The following is a 23,181-nucleotide window of genomic DNA, read 5'->3' as shown; positions in this document are numbered from 1 at the left end:
ATCTAATCCTATCATATGTGTGATACTGTTAGCTGAGCTGTGTTCGGTTGTCTCAGAGCGAATGTGTGTAGACTAGCTACTGTGATGTCTCCATATACTGCCCACACGAAAGAGGGGGCCCTGCCACCTTTTACCTCTATAGACAACCCTAAGGATCAGCAGCAGCATGGAGGACATTATAGAGCAGTTCCGAGCAGTGCAATATCTGAATGGATATAACACTTTCAGCAGCTTCTCAGCCTCTTATTTTGTCTTACCACCACTTCCCCTTTCCAGAGAATTCTATGGGCAGCTGTAACCAGATCCCTCAGTGAGTCTGTTTCTTCTGTCAAGATGGACTTTTAGTTTTGTTGTCTTACAGAGCGAGTGAAGAGCCAAGAAGGGAGGAGGAGAGGAGCCTAATAAATTAATATAATTTCTTCTACTGTGATGTCTCCCATAAGATTTATTCATCTCGGCCCGTTCTACGACGTCTGATGAGCTCACAATGTAAAACATTGACAGAACGAAACATCATCAAACAATAGAAACATCTTTCCATAATGAGAAGAAATGTAAAATGGAAGTAATTTGGAATTTTACGCCTCTCTCACTTTACGAGCCCTGACGTACACTTGGTTGTCATAGATGATGGAACCACCAACGTCCGCCGCAGGTCTGGTCTCCAGACTCTCAATGACAAATCCGGAGTCCATAAGAGCCGCCCTCAAAAATTCTGCGTTGTAACATAAAACATGAAACAGACGTTCCCCAAGTTTGTAAAACTTTGCATTTATGACACCAAATAGAGCCAAGTAGCCGCCGACCTTCAGCAGAGCCGCCGCCTTCCTCAGGTTATTCCGGAACTCTTCATGGTCTTTGCTGATCAATTCAAATCCGCAGATACTCATTAAACAATCAACCGGAGGAAGAGTGCCGGGGGCTACAAGGGGGTCTGCAGCGATGTCACAGTCTATCACCCGCTTCACTCGCTCTCTTAGTATTTCCTCTTTCTTGATCCACCCATCGCTGAAAAGCCCAAAAAATAAGAAATTATTGGAATGTTAAATGTTGGTAGGGGCCGACCTTGGTGTTAACTGGAAAACTGGGGGCAGGGACACCGGGGATTGCACCAGGTCAAGTATTGGGGGGGCATACAGGATTCATAGGCCCATATCGTTTCTTGCTGTGGGGCCCCATGAACTCTATCTATGCCTCGGCACAGACACTGGCCCACGGCCTGGCCCCTGGAAGACAATTCTCTGGCTCTGGATTCAGCTGCGCTAACATTCACAGGAACAACTGGGACTAATCTCAGCCTAAACGCTAACAGGACTAAACGCCCCCAGTCTGCTCCAACCACCGATTGGTAGAGACCTGGGGTAACTCAACAGATGATTGGTTAGGAGGGATGAGGAGACTTAGCTAAGGCCCTGATAGGTCCAGGAGAGGGGAGGAAATAGACAGACCGGCCCCACAAGCAGGTGGCAGACATGTGCAGCAAATCATGTACACTTAACCCTTAGCAGTCATTCAGCATATGCTTACTGTCAATGAATAGAACACATAGAGAAAACATAGAAATTGCAGTTTAGGCATTCTATATCACACACATTACCCTGAGACTCAGAATATTCATGTTCAGCAGCAACTTACAGCAGGGTAGTTGGACATCACATATACATCAGACAGAAAGTATAGTGTATCAGAGTGTAGGGGGCATACAGCAGGATAGCTCCCAAAAGGGGAGCCCTGATGATGTAACTGTCCTTATATGGACATTCACCATATATGGATAGACCATTGTGTTACTGCCCACATATAGAGAGTTACATCGTCTGAGCTTCCCCGGGCTCCCCAGCCGTCCTGTCCTCCAGAGCGGACGGCAGAGAGGAGGTACAGTTGACAGACACCTGACAAATATTATAATATGAAATGCCTGTTAGCTGGTTGTCAGCAGAGTAAGAGCTCTACAATCAGTGGAGAGTTCTGCCATATAAATCAATGGTATTGATGAGCCATAGACTAATATTCTATCTACTTCAGGGGTGTTTTTTCTTTACAGGATCCTGTTGGATGAAAAAACATAGTCATAGCAGGGGCCGTGCATTTGCACAAGCTTGGGTGACTCTGTGACTTTGTGACTAAGGAGGGGATATAAGGAGTTATCTGTGTGAGAGAGAGAGATATGCAATATAAGGAGCTGTCTGTTATAGAGGAATATAAGGAGCTGTCTGTGAGAGGGGATATAAGGAGCTGTCTGTGAGAGAGGGGATATAAAGAGCTGTCTGTGAGAGAGGGGATATAAGGAGCTGTCTGTGAGAGAGAGAGAGATGCAATATAAGGAGCTTTCTGTTATAGAGGGAATATAAGGAGCTGTCTGTGAGAGGGGATATAAGGAGCTGTCTGTGAGAGAGGGAATATAAGGAGTTGTCTGTGAGAGAGGGGATATAAGGAGCTGTCTGTGAGAGAGGGGATATAAGGAGCTGTCTATTAGAGAGGGGATATAAGGAGCTGTTTCTAAGAGGGGATATAAGGAGCTGTCTCTGAGAGGGGATATAACGAGCGGTCTGTGAGAGGGGATATAAGGAATTGTCTGTGAGAGGGGATATAAGGAGTTGTTGGGAGAGAGGGGATATAAGGAGCTGTCTGTGAGAGAGGGGATATAAGGAGCTGTCTGTTAGAGAGGGGATATAAGGAGCTGTTTCTGAGAGGGGATATAAGGAGCTGTCTCTGAGAGGGGATATAACGAGCGGTCTGTGAGAGGGGATATAAGGAATTGTCTGTGAGAGGGGATATAAGGAGTTGTTGGGAGAGAGGGAATATAAGGAGCTGTCTGTGAGAGGGTATATAAGGAGCTGTGTATTAGAGAGGGGATATAAGGAGCTGTCTGTGAGAGAGGGAATATAAGGAGTTGTCTCTGAGAGAGGGGATATAAGGAGCTGTCTGTGAGAGAGGGGATATAAGGAGCTGTCTGTGAGAGAGGGGATATAAGGAGCTGTCTGTGAGAGAGGTAATATAAGGAGCTGTCTCTGAGAGGGGATATAAGGAGCGGTCTGTGAGAGGGGATATAAGGAGTTGTCTGGGAGAGAGGGAATATAAGGAGCTGTCTGTGAGAGGGTATATAAGGAGCTGTCTATGAGAGAGGGATGATATAAGGAGCTGTCTGTGAGAGAGGGGGTATAAGGAACTGTCTGTGAGAGAGGGTATATGAGAAGCTGTCTGTGAAAAAGGGGATATAAAGATCTGTCTGTCAGAGAGGGGATATAAGTAGCTGTCTCTGAGGGAGGCAATATGAGGTCACAAAGGACTAGATGACAACATGGTTGCTGATGCTTGCTGGATCCAATTGCATTGGGGAGAAGAGCGTGACCAGCAAATACGCAAGTAACAGCGCATCACAGCGGATCTAGACTCGTTCTAATTGATGTCTATGTTGGACCCCTCCCTTCTCCCCCCCCATGGAGGGTGAGATCAGTCTCTGGTGGCATCCCATTACTTTACCTTCTTCCTTCCAGGGAACATGCATACTGTGAGATGTGTGTCCACTCCAGGGCTCCCGGATCTTTCTTCAGCCATTTTCTCAGCTCCAGGGAATTTTCATCATGGAATTCTAGGACGTTGATTTCTTCAAAAAATTCACAGCAAACCAGCAGCTTGTATGGGGCAGGACCGGGGTTGAATTGTAATAAAGTACTGCCCTGAATGTGACCTGTAAAGTAAGAGGTGGATGAGCATATAAATCGAACATAAGGAGATGTCCATGAGAAAGGGGATTTTAGGAGCCGTCTGTGAGAGAGGGGATATAAGGAGCCGTCTGTGAGAGAGGGGATATAAGGAGCCGTCTGTGATAGAGGGGATATAAGGAGCTGTCTGTGAGAGAGGAGATATAAGGAGCGGTCTGTGAGAGAGGGGATATAAGGAGCTGTCTGTGAGAGAGGAGATATAAGGAGCCGTCTGTGAGAGGGGGATATAAGGAGCTGTCTGTGAGAGAGGGTATATAAGGAGCTGTCTGTGAGAGAGGGGATATAAGGAGCTGTCTGTGGTAGAGGGGATATAAGGAGCTGTCTGTGAGAGAGGATATATAATGAGCTGTCTGTGAGAGAGGATATATAAGGAGCTGTATGTGAGAGGGGATATAATGAGCTGCTGTCTGTGAGAGAGGGGATATAAGGAGCTGCCTGTGAGAGAAGGGATATAAGGAGCTGTATGTGAGAGGGGATATAAGTAGCTGTCTGTGAGAGAGGAGATATAAGGAGCTGTTTGTGAGAGGATATATAAGGAGCTGTATGTGAGAGGGGATATAATGAGCTGCTGTCTGTGAGAGAGGGGATATAAGGAGCTGTCTGTGAGAGAGGGGATATAAGGAGCTGTCTGTGAGAGAGGGGATATAAGGAGCTGTCTGTGAGAAAGGGGATATAATGAGCTGTATGTGAGAGGGGATATAAGGAGCTGTCTGTGAGAGAGGGGATATAAGGAGCTGTATGTGAGAGGGGATATAAGGAGCTGTCTGTGAGAGAGGGGATATAAGGAGCTGTCTGTGAGAGAGGGGATATAAGGAGCTGTCTGTGAGAGAGGAGATATAAGGAGCTGTCTGTGAGAGGGGATATAAGGAGCTGTCTGTGAGAGAGGAGATACTGTATAAGGAACAATATGATCTATAGCGCTGTAACTAGCGTGATGGCGATGTTGATACGATACTGTAATATATGATAGCTATAAATGTAGATCTTGTATAGAAAGAAAAAAATTCACAATTTCTAAAAACAGGTGGGCAATTTATGTTCTACAATATGATGCTGCCCCGCTGACCGTGATCACAAATCCGCTTTAGCTAGATAAAACAATGCACTAATATATTACTATAGATGATGGATTCCGTGGAGCAGTAGGTCCCTACCTGTCTTGCACCGTGCTGTCGTCGATTTAGATGTCCATTAGTTACGGTTTTGCTATGAAAGAATTGTTGCAGGATGAGAAAGAGAAGTTCTTACTGTCGGGGTTGGGAGTGAGCCCCGGCCGGCGGCTCTGCTGCTACCTGACACCCGGCGTGGTGGAATGAGTCTAAAGGAATCCACATTTCAGTGACGTCACTATGGTGGATACGGAGGCCGATGTAGGGAAAAACATCTAACGCGTTTCAGCGAGCTTACGGTCGCCCTCGTCAATGGTAATGAAGCGGCAATGTAGTGTTCAGTGAAGCACGGAGCACTACAGATGCACATTCGTAGTGCGGGCCGCCGGTCCGCGGGCATGGGCTGCACTGCGGATGTGTGAATGTAGCCTTAAACTAAAGCGGCACTATCAGGTTCTTCCCAGGGAAGCTGCTGATATGCCGCAGTAGCAGAGGACCTCAGTAGTAGATCGTTGTTAATTACGTTCCTCTTCTCCCCCGCATTGTTTCTTAAATCGCTAATTGCTTCTATGCAATTAGCTTGCAAGAGCATTTGGGGTGTCACCCTCCGGCCCCGAGCACCACCGCACCCAGCCCGCCCCCTCTCCTTCTGCCCGCCCCCTCCCCTTTTTCCCACTATTCATATTCATATATGCATATTGGGCTCTATGTATGGCGGCAGCGCAGGGAAGATGTCCTGTTGCTTTCCGCGCATGCCCGATTCTTCCAGTCACTCAAGATGCAAATATAAGTCTGTGAATGTGTGTGATTGAAGTGATTGTTTTTTATGAAAATCGTATGAATGAGAGTGAGTGGTAGTGTGTGCATGGTGCATGGGAGTGTGCATGGTGTGGATGATGGGAGTGTGCATGGTGTGGATGATGGGAGTGTGCATGGTGTGGATGATGGGAGTGTGCATGGTGTGGATGATGGGAGTGTGCATGGTGTGGATGATGGGAGTGTGCATGGTGTGGATGATGAGAGTGTGCATGGTGTGGATAATGGGAGTGTGAATGATGTAGATGATAGGAGTGTGCATGGTGAGGACCCATCATGCACACAATGCTCAATCCAATCTTCCACACCATGCACACTCTCATCATCCACACCATGCACACTCCCATCATCCACACCATGCACACTCCCATCATCCACACCATGCACACTCCCATGCACCATGCACACTCTCATCATCCACACGATGCACACTCCCATCATCCACACCATGCACACTCCCATGCACCATGCACACTCTCATCATCCACACCATGCACACTCCCATGCACCATGCACACTCTCATCATCCACACCATGCACACTCTCATCATCCACACCATGCACACTCCTATCATCCACACCATGCACACTCCCATGCACCATGCACACTCTCATCATCCACACCATGCACACTCCCATGCACCATGCACACTCTCATCATCCACACCATGCACACTCTCATCATCCACACCATGCACACTCCCATCATCCACACCGTGCACACTCCCATGCACCATGCACACTCTCATCATCCACACCATTCACACTCTCATGCACCATGCACACTCTCATCATCCACACCATGCACACTCTCATCATCCACATCATGCACACTCTCATCATCCACACCATGCACACTCCCATGCACCATGCACACACTCTCATCATCCACACCATGCACACTCTCATCATTCGCACCATGCACACTCTCATCATCCACACCATGCACACTCTCATCATCCACACCATGCACACTCTCATCATCCACACCATGCACACTCCCATGCACCATGCACACTCTCATCATCCACACCATGCACACTCTCATCATTCGCACCATGCACACTCTCATCATCCACACCATGCACACTCTCATTATCCATACCATGCACACTCATCATCCACACCATGCACACTCCCATGCACCATGCACACTCTCATCATTCGCACCATGCACACTCCCATCATCCACACCATGCACACTCCCATCATCCACACCATGCACACTCCCATGCAAACTCTCATCATCCACACCATGCACACTCTCATCATTCACACCATGCACACTCCCATGCACCATGCACACTCCCATCATCCACACCATGCACACTCCCATGCACCATGCACACTCCCATCATCCACACCATGCACACTCCCATGCACCATGCACACACTCTCATCATTCGCACCATGCACACTCTCATCATCCACACCATGCACACTCTCATCATTCGCACCATGCACACTCCCATGCACCATGTACACTCTCATCATTCGCACCATGCACACTCTCATCATCCACACCATGCACACTCTCATCATCCACACCATGCACACTCTCATCATCCACACCATGCACACTCTCATCATCCACACCATGCACACTCCCATGCACCATGCACACTCTCATCATCCACACCATGCACACTCTCATCATCCACACCATGCACACTCTCATCATCCACACCATGCACCATGCACACTCCCATGCACCATGCACACACTATCACTCACTCTCATTCATACAATTTGCAAAAGAACCCAATCACTTCCATCACACACATTCACAGACAAACACAGACTTATACTGACATCTTCAGTGACCTCCGGGAGGATCGGCGGCGAACCAGAAAAATTGCACATGGGCCTGCCAGCAACGTCTAAAATGCTCTTAAGCAACGGATTTGTATAGGAGCAATTAGCGATTTAAAGGACACCTGTCACCCCGAGTGTCAGGGTGACAGGCTCCCAAACCCCCTGTTAGATCCCCCTATACTCACCTGATCCCGCCAGGTCTCGCTTCCTGAGCCGGTCGGGTCACGGAGATATCAGCGCCTGGCACGCGTGCTGACAGCAGAGTCAGATGCCCATAGAGAATGAATGGGGAGTCCGATGCTCCATCATTCTCTATGGGCATCGGACTCATCTCTCAGAGTGCGCGCTCCGGGCGCGGAAATCTCCGTGACCCGACCGGCTCAGGAAGTGGGATCTGGCGGGATCAGGTGAGTATAGGGGGATCTATCAGGGGGTTTGGGAGCCTGTCACCCCGGCATGGTGGGTGACAGGTCCTCTTCAAGAAACAATGCGGGGGAGAAGAGGAACGTAATTAACAGCGATCTACTACTGAGGTCCTCTGCTACTGCGGCATATCAGCAGCTTCTCTGGGAAGAACCTGCGGATCGTGCCCTTTAAGGAACAACTTATTGAAGGTTTCTAGGAGAAACCATGTGGGCAAGTCATGTGACCCACATTCAATAGATCCTTGACATGGACTGACAATAAAGAACAGTATTAACCCCTGAACCGTAATGTAAGCAGTAGTAGCGATATACTTACTATACTTTAGGGTATGGGTACCAGGTAGGGATGGTCCGAACCCGTATGAGCCCGAACCCTCGGAAATGATTCCCGCTGTCTGCCCGCTGCGTGGAGATGGTGGATACAGCTGGAGGACCGCCTGAAAAACTGGGATACAGCCATAACCATAGGCTGTATCCCAGTTTTCCAGGCGGTCCTTCCGCTGTATCCACCGGCTGCACGGAGCGGGCAGAAAGCGGGAATCTGATGCCGAGCGTTCAGGTTCATACGAACCCGAACCTCGGCAGGTTCAGACCATCCCTAGTACCAGGACACTGCGTCATCATTCAAGCCTGATACATTCAGGGTGGGATGAACTTTTGGTCCGATGCCAGGGTCCTCATACAGCTGGAGCTGCTGTGGGGGTGGGGGGCTAGCACAATCAGCTCCATCCTGGGGGGCCTGTCTGGGTGCAGCCTGACCCTAGGAGGTAACTTTGGGAGAACCTACCTGTGGACATTTCCTTGTAGAGTTGCCTCATAGGGAAGCAGACAATCTCATCGAGAAGAGCAGGGTGGGCACCAGAATAAAGGTAAGTGTTATAGAGGTCTCTGGAGCTGTACTCATACTGCTGCTGGTGGATCTCGCTGTTGCTCCTATCCATCCTGTATTGGAGATGATGAGGATCTGGTCCATGATTTAATAACGTTCCAGGAGTTAATATTTGTAGTTGTCATAGGACGCCTGACATGGGCCATGTGATCAGGTGATGAGTACTGAATATATATGACTATAGAGGATTATTCATTCTTACATACATATTACCCATCATCCACCTCTCAGGTACACAGGAGAAGGTCAGGTGATAGTGTGTCAATTAGACAGAAGAAAACATTGTAAAGACAGGACCAAAGTAGTTATAGACCGATATTACGGCTCCATCTTGGTCACCGGCGCAGATCGACACTTACCGCAGTGGTTGGCGTAGTAGAGGAGCGTAGACGGTGGTGGTCCTCCCAATCTTCATCCTAGTCAGTGGACGGGGCAGGATAGAAGAGACCTCCTCGGGGAGAATGATGGCAGCAGCTTTCACCTTAGACGGGATGTGTTCTGTTATCTCCCCAGGCGTCAGGTTATGTGGAGCTGCGGAGAGGTCAGATTTACAGCTCCGTGTCTAACCAAGAAGTATTCCTCAGCATCCGTCCTGGACCAGGCCTAAACCCCGTGTTTTGTCAACTTGTCAACCATTTGACTGTTCCGCTCCATCGCTCCACAGTGTGTCTAATGTAAACACATGCGGTGTCTGCCGTAGATGAGGTGGAGTCTCACCTGAAACCTTCAACCGCGGCAGCATCATGGGAGAGTGGAGACTCAGACGTAGCCGGAAAGACAGTAGATGATGGTGGGTGTTGGTCCAGCAATAATCCTCACCCCGTTTCTCATCCCCAACAGCCGCTCAGGAATCGGTGAGTATACAAATACACTGCTCAGGAATCGGTGAGTATACAAATACACTGCTCAGGAATCGGTGAGTATACACTGCTCAGGAATCGGTGAGTATACAAATACACTGCTCAGGAATCGGTGAGTATACAAACACACCTCTCAGGAATCGGTGAGTATACAAATACACTGCTCAGGAATCGGTGAGTATACAAATACACTGCTCAGGAATCGGTGAGTATACACTGCTTTCTCACATCAACTACGGAACCACAAAAACAGGCTCATTTGAATTTATGAACAAAAAGAAAGCAACATCACATAAATACTCTCTGTGTACTGCTTTATAACAGCAATCAGTGTACCATAAAAATCTGCCAGACTTAACGCTCCCCCCTGTCTTCCTGCCCTCTAGCTGTGATGTTATAGCTCCTCCCCTTTCCCTCTTGTCTTCCTGTAGCCTTGCTGTGATGTTATAGCTCCTCCCCTCTCCCTCCTGTACCCTAGCTGTGATGTTATAGCTCCTCCCCTTTCCCTCTTGTCTTCCTGTAGCCTTGCTGTGATGTTATAGCTCCTCCCCTTTCCCTCCTGTACCCTAGCTGTGATGTTATAGCTCCTCCCCTCTCTCCTGTCCTCTAGCTGTGATGTTATAGCTCCTCCCCTCTCCCTCCTGTACCCTAACTGTGATGTTATAGCTCCTCCCCTCTACCCCCTGTACCCTAGCTGTGATGTTATAGCTCCTCCCCTCTCCCTCCTGTACCCTAGCTGTGATGTTATAGCTCCTCCCCTCTCCCTCCTGTCTTCCTGTCCTCTTGCTGTGATGTTATAGCTCCTCCCCTCTCCCTCCTATACCCTAGCTGTGATGTTATAGCTCCTCCCCTCTCCCTCCTGTACCCTAGCTGTGATGTTATAGCTCCTCCCCTCTCCCTCCTGTACCCTAGCTGTGATGTTATAGCTCCTCCCCTCTCCCTCCTGTCTTCTTGTACCCTAGCTGTGATGTTATAGCCCCTCCCCTCTCTCCTGCCCTCTAGCTGTGATGTTATAGCCCCTCCCCTCTCTCCTGCCCTCTAGCTATGATGTTATAGCTCCTCCCCTCTCCCTCCTGTCTTCCTGTCCTCTTGCTGTGATGTTATAGCTCCTCCCCTCTCCCTCCTGTACCCTAGCTGTGATGTTATAGCTCCTCCCCTCTCCCTCCTGTACCCTAGCTGTGATGTTATAGCTCCTCCCCTCTCCCTCCTGTACCCTAGCTGTGATGTTATAGCTCCTCCCCTCTCCCTCCTGTCTTCCTGTACCTCAGCTGTGATATGGTATAGCTCCTCCCCTCTGCCTCATGTTGGCAGCCATTTTCTCCTACTGTTCTGTACAGGCTTTCTGTATCCTGCTGGTGACCCTGGTCATTATATATTCTTTTTACACCATTGTAACCAGTAAGTCTACAAGATTTCTGCCTGGAATAATCCTGGAATCTTCTTACATGCTTTTGCACTGGAGATGACACTGAGACTTGCTGAAGTCCTGGCTGAATACAGATACAGGGACTGTCTCATAAGCCTTACACGTGTAGCCAAGTTATTGAGTCTGTCCGCTGAGCCAATGTATCTAATCCTATAATGTGTGATACTGATAACAGAGCCATGTATCTAATCCTATCATGTATGATATTGTTGACAGAGCCATGTATCTAATCCTATCATGTATGACATACCAGTACACCTGGAGTCCATCACTGGGATTTCTGCTGGATTGAGGTGTAAGGCTTTGGCGCCACCTAGAGTCCAGTAGTGATCATTACAACCATTAACCATTTGTTGTACAGAACTTTTCTCTGCTTTAAGCTTGGAGGGGGCCACTGTCACTGCTGACCAAGGGTCCTCACACACACTGTGTTACTTGCTAGGTTTGTAAGTCAAGCAAAGGAAATTCATATGACCACATTGTTCTCTTGAAGTCACAGGCAGCAAGTCCCCTGTATACACATAAAGTGCAGCATGTTTAGGTAACAGTGTCCTGTGGGTCCTGAGGAGCAGCACCAACTGTTATATAACTTGTATATTACAATGTCAGCAGTTCTCTGTAGACCACCCTAAGAATCAGCAGAAGCATGGAGGACATTATAGAGCAGCACTGAGCAGTACAATATGTGAATCCAGCACTGGAGGAGATATAACACTTTTCTGTGCCTCTCTCTACCTTTCTCCTACCACCTCCATGGGCAACCAGATCCCTTAGTGAGTCTGTCTCTTCTTTCAACATGGAGGTTGAGCTCTGTAGCCTTGGAGGCCAAGGGCGGAGTAGCCTATTAAATTAATAACATTTCTCCCACTGTGATTTATTCATCTCAGCCTGTTCTTTATTAGAAACAATATAAGATGGAGGTCATTTGGATTTTACACCTCTCTTACTTTACGAGCCCTGACGTACACCAGGTTATCATAGATGATGTAGCCACCAACGTCCGCCCCGGGTCTTCTCTCCAGACTCTCAATGACATATCCAGAGTCCACTAGAGCCGTCCTCAGAAACTCCTCATTCAAACATAAAATATAATATAGACGTTTCCCAACTTTGTACACCTTTGCATTTATGAGAGCAAATAGAGCCAAGTAGCCGCCGACCTTCAGCAGAGCCGCCGCCTTCCTCAGGTTCTTCCTGAAATCGTCATGGTCTTTGCTGAGCACCTCAAAACCACAGGAGGTCATCAAACAATCCACAGAAGGAAGAATGCCGGGGGCTACAAGGGGGTCTGCAGCAATGTCACAGTCTATCACCCGCTTCACTCGCTCTCTTAATTTTTCTTCCTTCTTTATCCACCCATCACTAAAAACGAAAAGAAAAAAAGAAATTAATGTGCAGTGTCCTGGAACCATGTGCCACTGCTAGGTCCCTGTGTATGTCAGTCGACACTAGGGAATTCGGTATTTGTTTTTTCTGGGTTCCGTTATACAGTATATCTCTATGGGAGATGTAGTACTGCTTTTTGTCCACAAGATGTCACAAGATTTTCCTCCTATAACAGCAAGCACATTGAAGGTTTCAGGGGTTAATTTGTTCTTTGTATGTTGTTACACTGTAAGTACAAGAGAATAATGGCCAGCCACTGCCCTAACCTATTCGGTACCAAGTTACCTCAATTTGGGCTCCACCAATAGGAGGTTTGCTCCAGCTTCTTTTATATAACCCAGTTAGTTCCTAGTGGTGCAGTCTACTTGAGTTATTCTTGCATGTTCCTGGTAGCATGGCTGGCTAAACACCAACGGGGCAACTACCACTTCAGAGGGAACTGGATCTGTCTACGTTGATGGAGACTATTCTGGAATTATTACTGTTACTTTTCTTCAGGAAGTCCTTTCTGCTGAACAAGGACTAGGCCCAGTGGTTGGAGAAGTTGCTTATTCTGCCGAAGTGCCCCAATGACATTTGCTCAATCTTCTTGGGTAATCTTGAGGTATTAGCTCTGCCTAATTGTACAAGACTGGAGCTCATATTCCTGGACCTGGCACTCCATGATCTCGTCCAGCATTAGGCAGTCTTTCAAATAGTCACAGAGGTCTGCATTTTATTGAGGATTTAGCTTTGTCTGGTAAGTTTATTGAGAGGCTGACTAACTTGAATCTTAAAACTCTACACACATGAGGGGGAATGAATCATTCCGTCTAATAACTGCAATTATTTCTGTGTGCTTTCTCTTACTGCAGGGTTCTTTTTTGTGTGAAATGAATCTACTGTGCGCAAAAACCTTTGTGAATTTGGTAAATTATTCTCACTATCCAAAAGCTCAAACAATTTTATGCTTGGTCAGCACAAAATTCTTACAGTTTGAGCAACTGATGAAGAGATCCATACCATATAGTCAGTTCCTCCGTTTACAGAGACTAAATTCCACCGAAGAGGGCTTTGAAAAACACGCTAGAGAGCTATCTACTCAAGTGAAAGGGGTTATCCTGAGAGTATCATAAGGGATGGTTTTCAGAGAGCTACAAAGGAGAGAAAATATAGTACAAAATAGAAGGAGAGAAAAGAGAGAAGAGAGTTTTGTATTTACTTTTACTCACTCCCCAATGGATCAGGTTATACAATCAGCTATAAGGAGACATTGGCAAATAATTGAGGAAGAGGAAGATAGCAAACTAAGTGAGGTGGCACAAAAACAGCCACTTTTTTCATACAGAAAAACACAAACAATAGGGGATGAGTTATCTCGTTCATAAAGAAAAGAAACAAATAAAAAACATACATGTTAGATAACAATTTACCGCAACTGTGATCATTGCCCCATTGTAGATATAATGCCGAATCTAAATTGATATGTCTGAGTGGTGTAAGTTGGGAAGTCAGAGAATTGACTACTTGCCGCTCTAGTTTCATGGTGTACGCAATTATCTGCCCATGTGGTAACTTTTATATTGGCAGGAGTATTCGGAAGATATGAGATCTATCACTACTGGTACAGGGTCCCCCAGGCTGATTGCCCACGTTAGGGGAGTACATAGTAGTCATCCCTCTGTGCTTACATTTTTAGGCTTGGAACTAGTTCAGGCCAAAATCCTAGCAAAAAAAAAAAAAAAGAGGCTACATGGATCATCTGGACTGGAGCCATGGGCATATTAGAATTGAATGACAGAAATGAAATGTTTCCCTTTTTGTAACTCTTCCTTTATACATGTTTTTAAGGCTACGTTCACACAGAGCAAAAGGGGCGGATTACGCGAGGAAATATTTCCACCTGAAATCAACTGATGCTGAATTCCGAGCAGAATATAAGCAGAATGTAAGCAGAATCTCTGCGTATTCCGCTAGGAAAGTGTTCAGCTCGTAATCAGCTCTTGACAAATTCAGCGCGGAATACTCAAGGAATCCGCGCTGAATCCGCATGCATTCAGCGCTGAAATTCAGCGAGTATTTGGCGAGTAAACTAGACTATACCAGAATATATACTAGAATCCTCCCCCCCTCCCCTTTTTTCCCCATTTCCGCGCTGATTCAGCGCGTAATTTCCGCTTGTATTCCGCACTGAATACGCGCGTATTCCGCTCTGAAACAGAAAATCAGAGCCCCATTGGTTTGTATAGGCTTCCGCTAGCGGAAGAATGAACATGTTCATTCTTCTGGCGGAAAGCGGATTAGTTCAGTGCGGAAATTCCACCGTGTGAACTGCAGAGCAGAATTTCCATTCAACACAATGGAAATTAGCTCTGCACCTATTTTAACGGCTGAAATTTCAGCGCTGATTCAGCGCAGAAATTCAGCTGCTTTTGCTCTGTGTGAACGAGCCCTAATATGGTGAAGGTGTTTCTATAGTGATAAAGTTTTTTATATTATTTCACATCATTGTATTTTGTATTACATGTTATTTCCGAGAAGAGCATGCTGGCGCATTAAAGCTGCACCAGCTGACGTAATACTATGTGAGACGGTTGAAGCGCGTGTAGCGTGAAACAGTCATAGCTCGTATTCTATTGGATTGCACATTGTCCTGTTTGTTACCTGACCCGAAATAAAAGCGTCTATTTCCAAGTGGGTGAGTGCCGCTACTGTTATCTATTTAGAGCAAGTTTATTTTATTAAGCGCTGCGGAATCTGTTGGCGCTATACAAATAAATTTATTATTATTCTGTCCAGTTCTGGAGACCTCATCTGAAAAAGGACATTGATAAAATAGAACGGGTCCAAAGACGGGCTACAACAATGGTGGAGGGTGTGAGGCATAAACCATATCAGGAAAGACTTAAAGATTTGAATCTGTATAGTCTGGAGGAAAGACGGGAAAGGGGGGACATGATTGAAACCTTTAAGTATGTTAAAGGACTAAATAAGGTTCAGGGGGGAAGTGTTTTTAGTAAAAAAGCTGAGCTCAAGAACAAGAGGACACAGTGAGAGGTTACTGGGGGAAAGATCAGAAGCAATGTGAGAAAATATTATTTTACTGAAAGAGTAGTAGATGCTTGGAAAAAACTTCCAGCAGAGGTGGTTGGTAAATCTACAATAACAGAATTTAAACACGCCTGGGATATACATATATCTATCCTAAGATAATAAGAAAGAAAATACTAACAGGGCGACTAGATGGACCCAGTGGTCTTTTTCTGCCGACAATCTTCTATGTTTCTGTGTTTAAAGGCCTGGAGGGATATAGTCTGGTGATAGAGCTGCTGCACGGAGAGCTTTTGGACCTTGTATATCTGTGCCTGCTACTCACCCAAATGTAACACCTTTCTCTAGTGCAAACCCTCCTTGGGCTTATCACAGCCCTGCAATATTTTCCCTCCAGTTCTGGCCAATCCTGTGCTGAGCTACCTCAGTTTGTTCTCCGCCAATAGGGGACCCCCTTCTAGTATACAAAGAGAGGTAGAGAGCTATGTGGGTTCTTGGTTCTCGGATCAATTGGGATCAGTCTCTAGTGGCATCCCATTACTTTACCTTCTTCCTTCCAGTGAACATGCATACTGTGACATGTGCGTCCAGTCCAGGGCCCCCGGATCTTTCTTTAGCCATTTCCTTAGCGCCAGGGAACTGTCGTTTTGGAATTCCAGTACGTTGATTTCTTCAAAAAATTCACAGCAAAGCAGCAGCTTGTATGGGGTAGGGCTGGGGTTTAATTGTAGAAAAGCCCTGCCCTGAATGTGACCTGTAAAGCAAGAGGTGGATGACATGAGCATGTAAATGGCATATGACCTGGGTTATATTGTGAGAGAAAAGATATAAGGAGCTGTCTGTGAGAGAGGGGATATAAGGAGCTGTTTGTGAGAGATGAAATATAAGGAGCTGTCTGTGAGAGAGGGGATATAAGGAGCTGTCTGTGAGAGAGAGGGGATATAAGGAGCTGTCTGTAAGAGAGGGGATATAAGTAGCTGTTTGTGAGAGAGGAGATATAAGGAGCTGTCTGTGAGAGAGGGGATATAAGGAGCTGTCTGTGAGAGAGAGGGGATATAAGGAGCTGTTTGTGAGAGATGAAATATAAGGAGCTGTCTGTAAGAGAGGGGATATAAGGAGCTGTCTGTGAAAGAGGAGATATAAGGATCTGTCTGTAAGAGAGGAGATATAAGGAGCTGTCTGTGAGAGAGGGGATATAAGGAGCTGTCTGTGAGAGAGGAGATATAAGGAGCTGTCTGTGAGAGAGGGGATATAAGGAGCTGTCTGTGAGAGAGGAGATATAAGGAGCTGTCTGTGAGAGAGGGGATATAAGTGATTGGGTATAGACCAAATTACCATACAACTATGGCCCAATATATTACATTGTGGTTAGTTGTGGAATTATAAACAATATCTACAAGGGAAGGATAGGAGGATTACTCAGGACAGCTGAGGGTAGTAGTTACTTGGGCAAAGTCTATGGTGAAGTCATGTGGGACTTTTTGGATGGTTGACCCTGTAGATCCCTCCTGTGGAACCTCATGGCTTTTGTTAGTGGGGTCTCTGGTGTCTGGGGGTGTACCCGGCACTTGGATGGATGGTTACATTTGGTCACAGTCCTTTGTCAATGGCTCTTTAGGCAGTTGGAATGAATAAGCTTTAAAACTACTTTAGTGTTACTAGTAGATATGTGTATATACAGTCCATTTAGGTTAGACTCTGCTTCATAGATCCCGACCCATTGGTTAATGCATTGTATATACTTAATAACAGGTAAGTTGTGGCACATATCCCTATAGCAGAGCGTACAGCTTGACGGGGGTGATGTGAGAGCAACATGGTGATAACTCTACCTAGGAGCTCATAAACCGTTCTGTGATGCAGGAGAGTCCTGGCTCAGCCGATTCCTCTTCTGACCAGCCATTTACCCTCTCAGATGATGACACCAGCCTTACATCTTTACAAGGAGGAGGACTGTAAGGTAAATGCATAGTGGCTGCTTAGATTGTGGACAATAGGATGAACTTGAGGTCCACACAGGGCCGTTTCTAGGGCCGGGCGGGCCGGGCCACCGCACGGGGCGCAAAGAGTAAGCACCCAGCCCCTGTACACTCCCCACATCATTGTCGCCCCCTGCCCCCGACCCCGCCAAAAGCCCCAACGGGAGCTAAGAGGGCACATTAAGAGGGACACTGACAGGCCCCTTCTCCCTGCAGCCCCCGCCCCCGGACACTGAAGTGCCGCGCCGCCGCTGCTGCGGTGATGTAAATACAGAGACTTTCGGTGCAGGTTTCCTGCATCGGAAGTTCACTGTCTCAGCCTCTCAGCGCCCTCACTCCTCTCCTGCTTGGCTCAGATGTGACGTCATGGCCAGAGCCAAGGAGAGAGTGCGGACGCTGCGGGGCTGGAACAGGGGACTTCTGATGACAGGATGCCTGCACCGGAAGTCTCTGTACTTCGGAATAGAAGCTCCAGGAGGAGAGACTGCGGGGGAGCCTTGTGATAGGTGAGTTTGCTTTGTGTTTTTTTTTTTTTTAACATCGAAGCTACTACACAGGGGGAGGGTAGGGGTATACTATGTGGGGACATACAATGTGGGGGCTACAAAGAGGGACTATACTACGTGGGACTATACAATGTGGGGCTACAAAAGGAGCTATACTGTGTGGGTGACAATGCTGGGGACATTATAAATATATGGGGGAAATGCAGGGGGACATTATTACTACATTTGGGGCAATGCAGGGGGACATTATAAGTCTATGGGGACAGTGCAGGGGACATTATTATACGTATATGGGGGACAGTGCAGGGGACATTATTATACGTATATGGGGGACAGTGCAGGGGGACATTATTATACGTATATGGGGGACAGTGCAGGGGGACATTATTATACGTATATGGGGGACAGTGCAGGGGGACATTATTATACGTATATGGGGGACAGTGCAGGGGACATTATTATACGTATATGGGGGACAGTGCAGGGGGACATTATTATACGTATATGGGGGACAGTGCAGGGGGACATTATTATACGTATATGGGGGACAGTGCAGGGGATATTATTATTACTATATGGGGGACAATGCAGGGGACATTAATATTACTATATGGGGGGCAATGCAGAGGACATTATTATAAGTATATGGGGGACAGTGCAGGAGACATTATTATTATAAGTATATGGGGGACAGTGCAGGGGATATTATTATTACTATATGGGGGACAATGCAGGGGACATTAATATTACTATATGGGGGGGCAATGCAGGGGACATTATTACTATATGGGGGACAATGCAGGGGACATTATTATAAGTATATGGGGGACAGTGCAGGTGGCATTATTATTACTATATGGGGGACAGTGCAGAAGGCACATAATTACTATATGGGGGACAGTGCAGGGGACATTATTATAAGTATATGTGACAATGCAGGGGACATTATTATACGTATATGGGGGACAGTGCAGGGGACATTATTATTACTATATGGGGGGCAATGCAGGGGACATTATTACTATATGGGGGACAGTGCAGGTGACATTATTATTACTATATGGGGACAGTGCAGGGGACATTATAAGTCTATGGGGGACAGTGCAGGGGACATTATTATTACTATATGGGGACAATGCAGGGGACATTATTATAAGTCTATGGGGGACAGTGCAGGGGACATTATTATAAGTATATGGGGGACAGTGCAGGGGACATTATTACTATATGGGGGACAGTGCAGGGGACATTATAAGTCTATGGGGGACAGTGCAGGGGACATTATTATAAGTCTATGGGGGACAGTGCAGGGGACATTATTACTATATGGGGGACAGTGCAGGGGACATTATTATTACTATATGGGGGACAGTGCAGGGGACATTATAAGTCTATGGGGGACAGTGCAGGGGACATTATTATAAGTATATGTGGGACAGTGCAGGGGACATTATTACTATATGGAGGTACAGCAGGGGGCATTATTACTATATGGAGGTACAGCAGGGGGCATTATTACTATATGGAGGTACAGCAGGGGATCCTACATACAGGGGGCAATCCACACACCTACTGAGTTTTGCGCACCAAACAGCGCAATTATTACAGTTTGGGACCCTATAGGTGGGAAAAGGGAAGAAAGATGCTGGATATGTGCGGAGCCTGAGATGTTTGTCTGGCAGGTTCTGAAGAGATGAATTGTAGCTGCAAGAAGTCGTTATGGTGGTCTGGACCAGATGGAGAGGAAAGGGGAAAGTGACGCCTCAAAGAAGACGTCACCTGTGAGTCACTGAATGATGTTCTTGTATTCAGTAGAGCATTATCTGGTAGGGGTGCAACACTGCTTCTTCCTAGTAACCCGAATTATGATAGCACCCCCCCCCCCTTACTTCCCCAGGACCGAACTGGGGGGGGGGGGGGGGGGGGGGCGCTTTTATCAACATTCGCCCTGTTGCCAAGATGCCCTAGAAACTGCCCTGGGTCAACACTCAGGTTCCTCACACACCTAGATCTTCTCTGGGGGATGGGGGAACCCTATACAATCAGCTGTACTCTGGGGGGCCTGTCTGGGTGCAGCCTGACCCTAGGAGGTAACATTTGCAGAACCTACCTGCAGACATTTCCTTGTAGAGTTGCCTCATAGGGAAGCAGATAACTTCATCGAAAAGTGTAGGGTGGGAACTAGCAGAGAGGTAGTCGTCATAGAAGTCTCTGGCGGTGTACTCATACTGCTGGAGGTGGATCTCGCTGTCGTTCCCGTCCATCCTGTATGTGAGATGATGAGGATTTGGCCCTTGGGTTTATAAAGCCTCAGGAGTCAATATTTGTAGATGTCATAAAACATGGAGCATGTGATCAGGTGATGAGTTCTTCATATATATGACTACAGGGAATTATTAATTCTTACAAATTACCCATCATCCACTTCTTAGATACATAGTAGGAGGTTGGGTAATTTAGGGTCAACTGAACTCTACAGTACAATACAATACAATACGAGTCAATGTAACAACAGTGTAATGTATAGATAGAGGAGACCCCCTACTAATTGTGGTAGACACCCCTTAAGATTGGAGAACCATCGCTGATTTGATGGCCAAAGATGGGAAAATGACCACGTAACACAACTTCAGAGGACCTCACCTTCCTCTTTAGGGACCAGAGTGAGGTATTATCTACTGTTATGGATGTTATGAGTGCTGTCATACTGTCTGTTCTAAATTACAAGTTATAAGTTGATAGAAGGTCAGCGCCATATTGTAATGGCCAACTGAGCTTACAAATATAAACGTATCAGTAGCCCATGGCGTCCAGTAGTGTGTCCAGTGGTATCCAGGATCAGAGAGAGTCTTACACGGACCTGATCCAGAGCTGCTGTACTCTTGCTGAGCTGCTGTCCCAGTGTCCAGTATTCCCGATAGGCGTACCACAGGATACTAGATACATTTCTGGGAGATCCCCTGAAAAAAGGAAGCGGGAGGTAGATGGGGGCAAATCTCCGCAGAGGAACGGGGAGATATTGTTGCTTCTGTACATGCTCACTCCCTCGATATCTCAGAGGAGGTCACAACTACTCGTAGTATAGGAGGCCCTATGGTGGATGCATCGTAGACACTCAGCGGGCTGCCATACATGTCCCGAGGAGATGGCCGACCTTATCCCTATGTTCTGGGACTGTAGGGCGCTGGGAGGTTTATGGACAGAGTGTTTGTAGTTGGGCTCCCACTCTCCCCTATGGATTACTTGGAGGAAGTGATTAAAGTTGAAAGAGTTCCGACAGCAAAAATACAGTATATTATTGCAATTGCCAAGTACTGGATACAAATTTCTGGGATGTCCGGGGTGTCCAGGGGTTAAGGCATTACTGCGGGCGGGTGGCCCAAGAATAGGTTGATAAAAGTGCACAGGTCTTTGGTAGAAGAGTTCTAGTAGTTCAGGAGCTCCAGAAGTGATACATGTGAGGATGGAATCTGGGTTAGGCCGGGGGTTCACAATATATTGTTCTACTACTGTTTGATGGGACTAAGTTTTGGGGTTTGACTGATTTGGATTACTGCTGTAGACTGCTTTATAATGTCATATCTGGAGGTTAAACATGTACAATGTGTATAGAGTGCACAATAGACATGGCCTGCTAAACCACCAGTGGTGTGACTGCTGCAGCAGGGACCCAGCCTGTCCACGCTGAGGGGGACATCAGCCATCTCGGAAGGAAAGGGGGAGACGGAGAGAAAAGCTTACATACAGTTATTATTTGTGTCTTCAACAGAAAGCAGCAGCTGAGAACTAGGGGAAGGAGACTGAATAGGTAATAACAAGTATGGAGGGAATTGTTAGTCTCCCCATGGGCAGCATCATGTGAAAAGTTATGTTTGAGCAGAATACCCCTTTAAGGCTTTGGTGCTACCTAGAGTCCAGTAATGATCATTACAACCACTACTTCTGCACTGGAGGTTTTGTTGTACAGAACTCTTCTCTACCTCAAGGAGGCCGGAGTTTTCCTTTATTGTCCAGGCAGCGAGGCTCCAGTCAGTGAGTATGTATGAAGACAGTATACACACCCATCCATACACACCGTGCTAACCTGTATGAGGCTTAGTGGTGAACGGTCACGTTTATGGGGGGAGGATGGGAGAGAGAACTGTTCACTTGTCACGTATTGAAGGTATACGGACTCCTTTACTCTTAGGGGGCGCTGTTCGCCTCTTTTATTCTCCAGGCAAGTAACTTGTGGTCAGCATGGCCACTGTGTATGATGCAGAATTCGCCATTTATATTATAATGCCCCAGAGCAATAACATTATCATCATCATAAAACTGGGGCCCACAGGGCTAGTGGGGCCCAAGCTGGACAAAATGGCCGTACGCGTGTAAGCCTGGAGCCACAGGACCTTTTACAATCAGCTTTATCTCCGGAGCCCTCAGATGGATTATAGGGATGAGTCCTTGTAGAGTGGCCCCATAGGGTGGACGTCCATCCTGGTGGATCCATCATAAGTGGCTACACGCAGAACATGGGACCAGGATTGTGACTCCTTATGATGCGTAAACATTTATGACTGTAGGAGATCATTTATTCTCACATTAATTACCCATCATGCATCTCTCTGATACACAATTAGGGTCATGTGATCATGTGTCAGCTGTATTGTACAGTAAACCAGGAGAATGACTCCCGTGTCTCCTTCTATCGCCCAGACCCTGCTTTTTTCTGCTGCTGTATATAGGGCGGCACTGTTCTTATCGTTATTACAGGTTTACGGGGTATTCTGAGGATGAGCGATGCATGTACTGAAGTTTCTTCGTCTTTTTACTATGTTTCACTAACTGACAGAAAGCATATGCTGAAGCACCACTAAGGGTTAAATGCGTACATGACTGTTTGCACATTTCTTGCCTGCCGGTCTGCCTGTCCCTCCCCTCTCCTGGGCCTATCAGGGCCTTAGCTAAGTCTCCTCATCTTTCCTGTCCAATCATCTTCCAAGTTACCTCAGGCCTTTCTCCACCTATAGAAGCTCTCTGCCTGTAGTATAAAAGGGTGGCTAGAGCAGCCCTGAAGCTTTGCCTAGTGCTCAGGGTGTTGTCAGTCTGTCCTGTTTCCTGTGCTCCTGTAGCTGCATTCAGAGCCTGAGCGTCGTCTTCCAGGGGCCTGGCCGCTGTGCTGCTCTTCCAGTTTCCTATAATCCTGTTTTCTGTGTTCCTGTATACATAAGTC

At 46.9% G+C, this 23,181-nt stretch overlaps 2 protein-coding genes across 2 annotated transcripts; both read right to left on the bottom strand.

The window, feature by feature from the left end:
* Positions 1 to 429: 429 nt before the first annotated feature.
* On the bottom strand, positions 430 to 8,846 carry LOC138792236 (indolethylamine N-methyltransferase-like). Its single transcript, XM_069969410.1, has 3 exons — positions 8,678 to 8,846; positions 3,484 to 3,691; positions 430 to 1,008 (listed from the first exon to the last, which is right to left on the bottom strand). Exons 1-3 carry the CDS (start codon positions 8,829 to 8,831, stop codon positions 579 to 581), a joined length of 792 nt encoding a protein of 263 aa, XP_069825511.1. The 5' UTR covers positions 8,832 to 8,846; the 3' UTR covers positions 430 to 578.
* A 3,092-nt stretch (positions 8,847 to 11,938) lies between these two features.
* LOC138793986 (indolethylamine N-methyltransferase-like) lies at positions 11,939 to 20,230 on the bottom strand. Its single transcript, XM_069972750.1, has 3 exons — positions 20,077 to 20,230; positions 16,028 to 16,235; positions 11,939 to 12,427 (listed from the first exon to the last, which is right to left on the bottom strand). The coding sequence occupies exons 1-3, from the start codon at positions 20,228 to 20,230 to the stop codon at positions 11,998 to 12,000; spliced, it is 792 nt and encodes a 263-aa protein (XP_069828851.1). The 3' UTR covers positions 11,939 to 11,997.
* Positions 20,231 to 23,181: the final 2,951 nt, after the last annotated feature.

Source organism: Dendropsophus ebraccatus, chromosome 5 (assembly GCF_027789765.1).
Source record: "Dendropsophus ebraccatus isolate aDenEbr1 chromosome 5, aDenEbr1.pat, whole genome shotgun sequence".
NCBI classification, from domain to species: Eukaryota; Metazoa; Chordata; class Amphibia; order Anura; family Hylidae; genus Dendropsophus; species Dendropsophus ebraccatus.
The sequence above is the reverse complement of the archived record's forward strand: the minus strand, read 5'-3'. Positions and strand labels throughout refer to the sequence as shown.

Coding starts and splice junctions, on each gene's coding strand:
- LOC138792236 (XM_069969410.1), bottom strand. CDS start 8,831: ATGGATAGGAGCAACAGCGAGATCCACCAGCAGCAGTATGAGTACAGC. Junction 3,692..8,677: donor CTACAAGGAAATGTCCACAG/GTAGGTTCTCCC, acceptor CTTACTTTACAG/GTCACATTCAGGGCAGTACT. Junction 1,009..3,483: donor TGTTCCCTGGAAGGAAGAAG/GTAAAGTAATGG, acceptor TGGGCTTTTCAG/CGATGGGTGGATCAAGAAAG.
- LOC138793986 (XM_069972750.1), bottom strand. CDS start 20,230: ATGGACGGGAACGACAGCGAGATCCACCTCCAGCAGTATGAGTACACC. Junction 16,236..20,076: donor CTACAAGGAAATGTCTGCAG/GTAGGTTCTGCA, acceptor CTTGCTTTACAG/GTCACATTCAGGGCAGGGCT. Junction 12,428..16,027: donor TGTTCACTGGAAGGAAGAAG/GTAAAGTAATGG, acceptor TTTCGTTTTTAG/TGATGGGTGGATAAAGAAGG.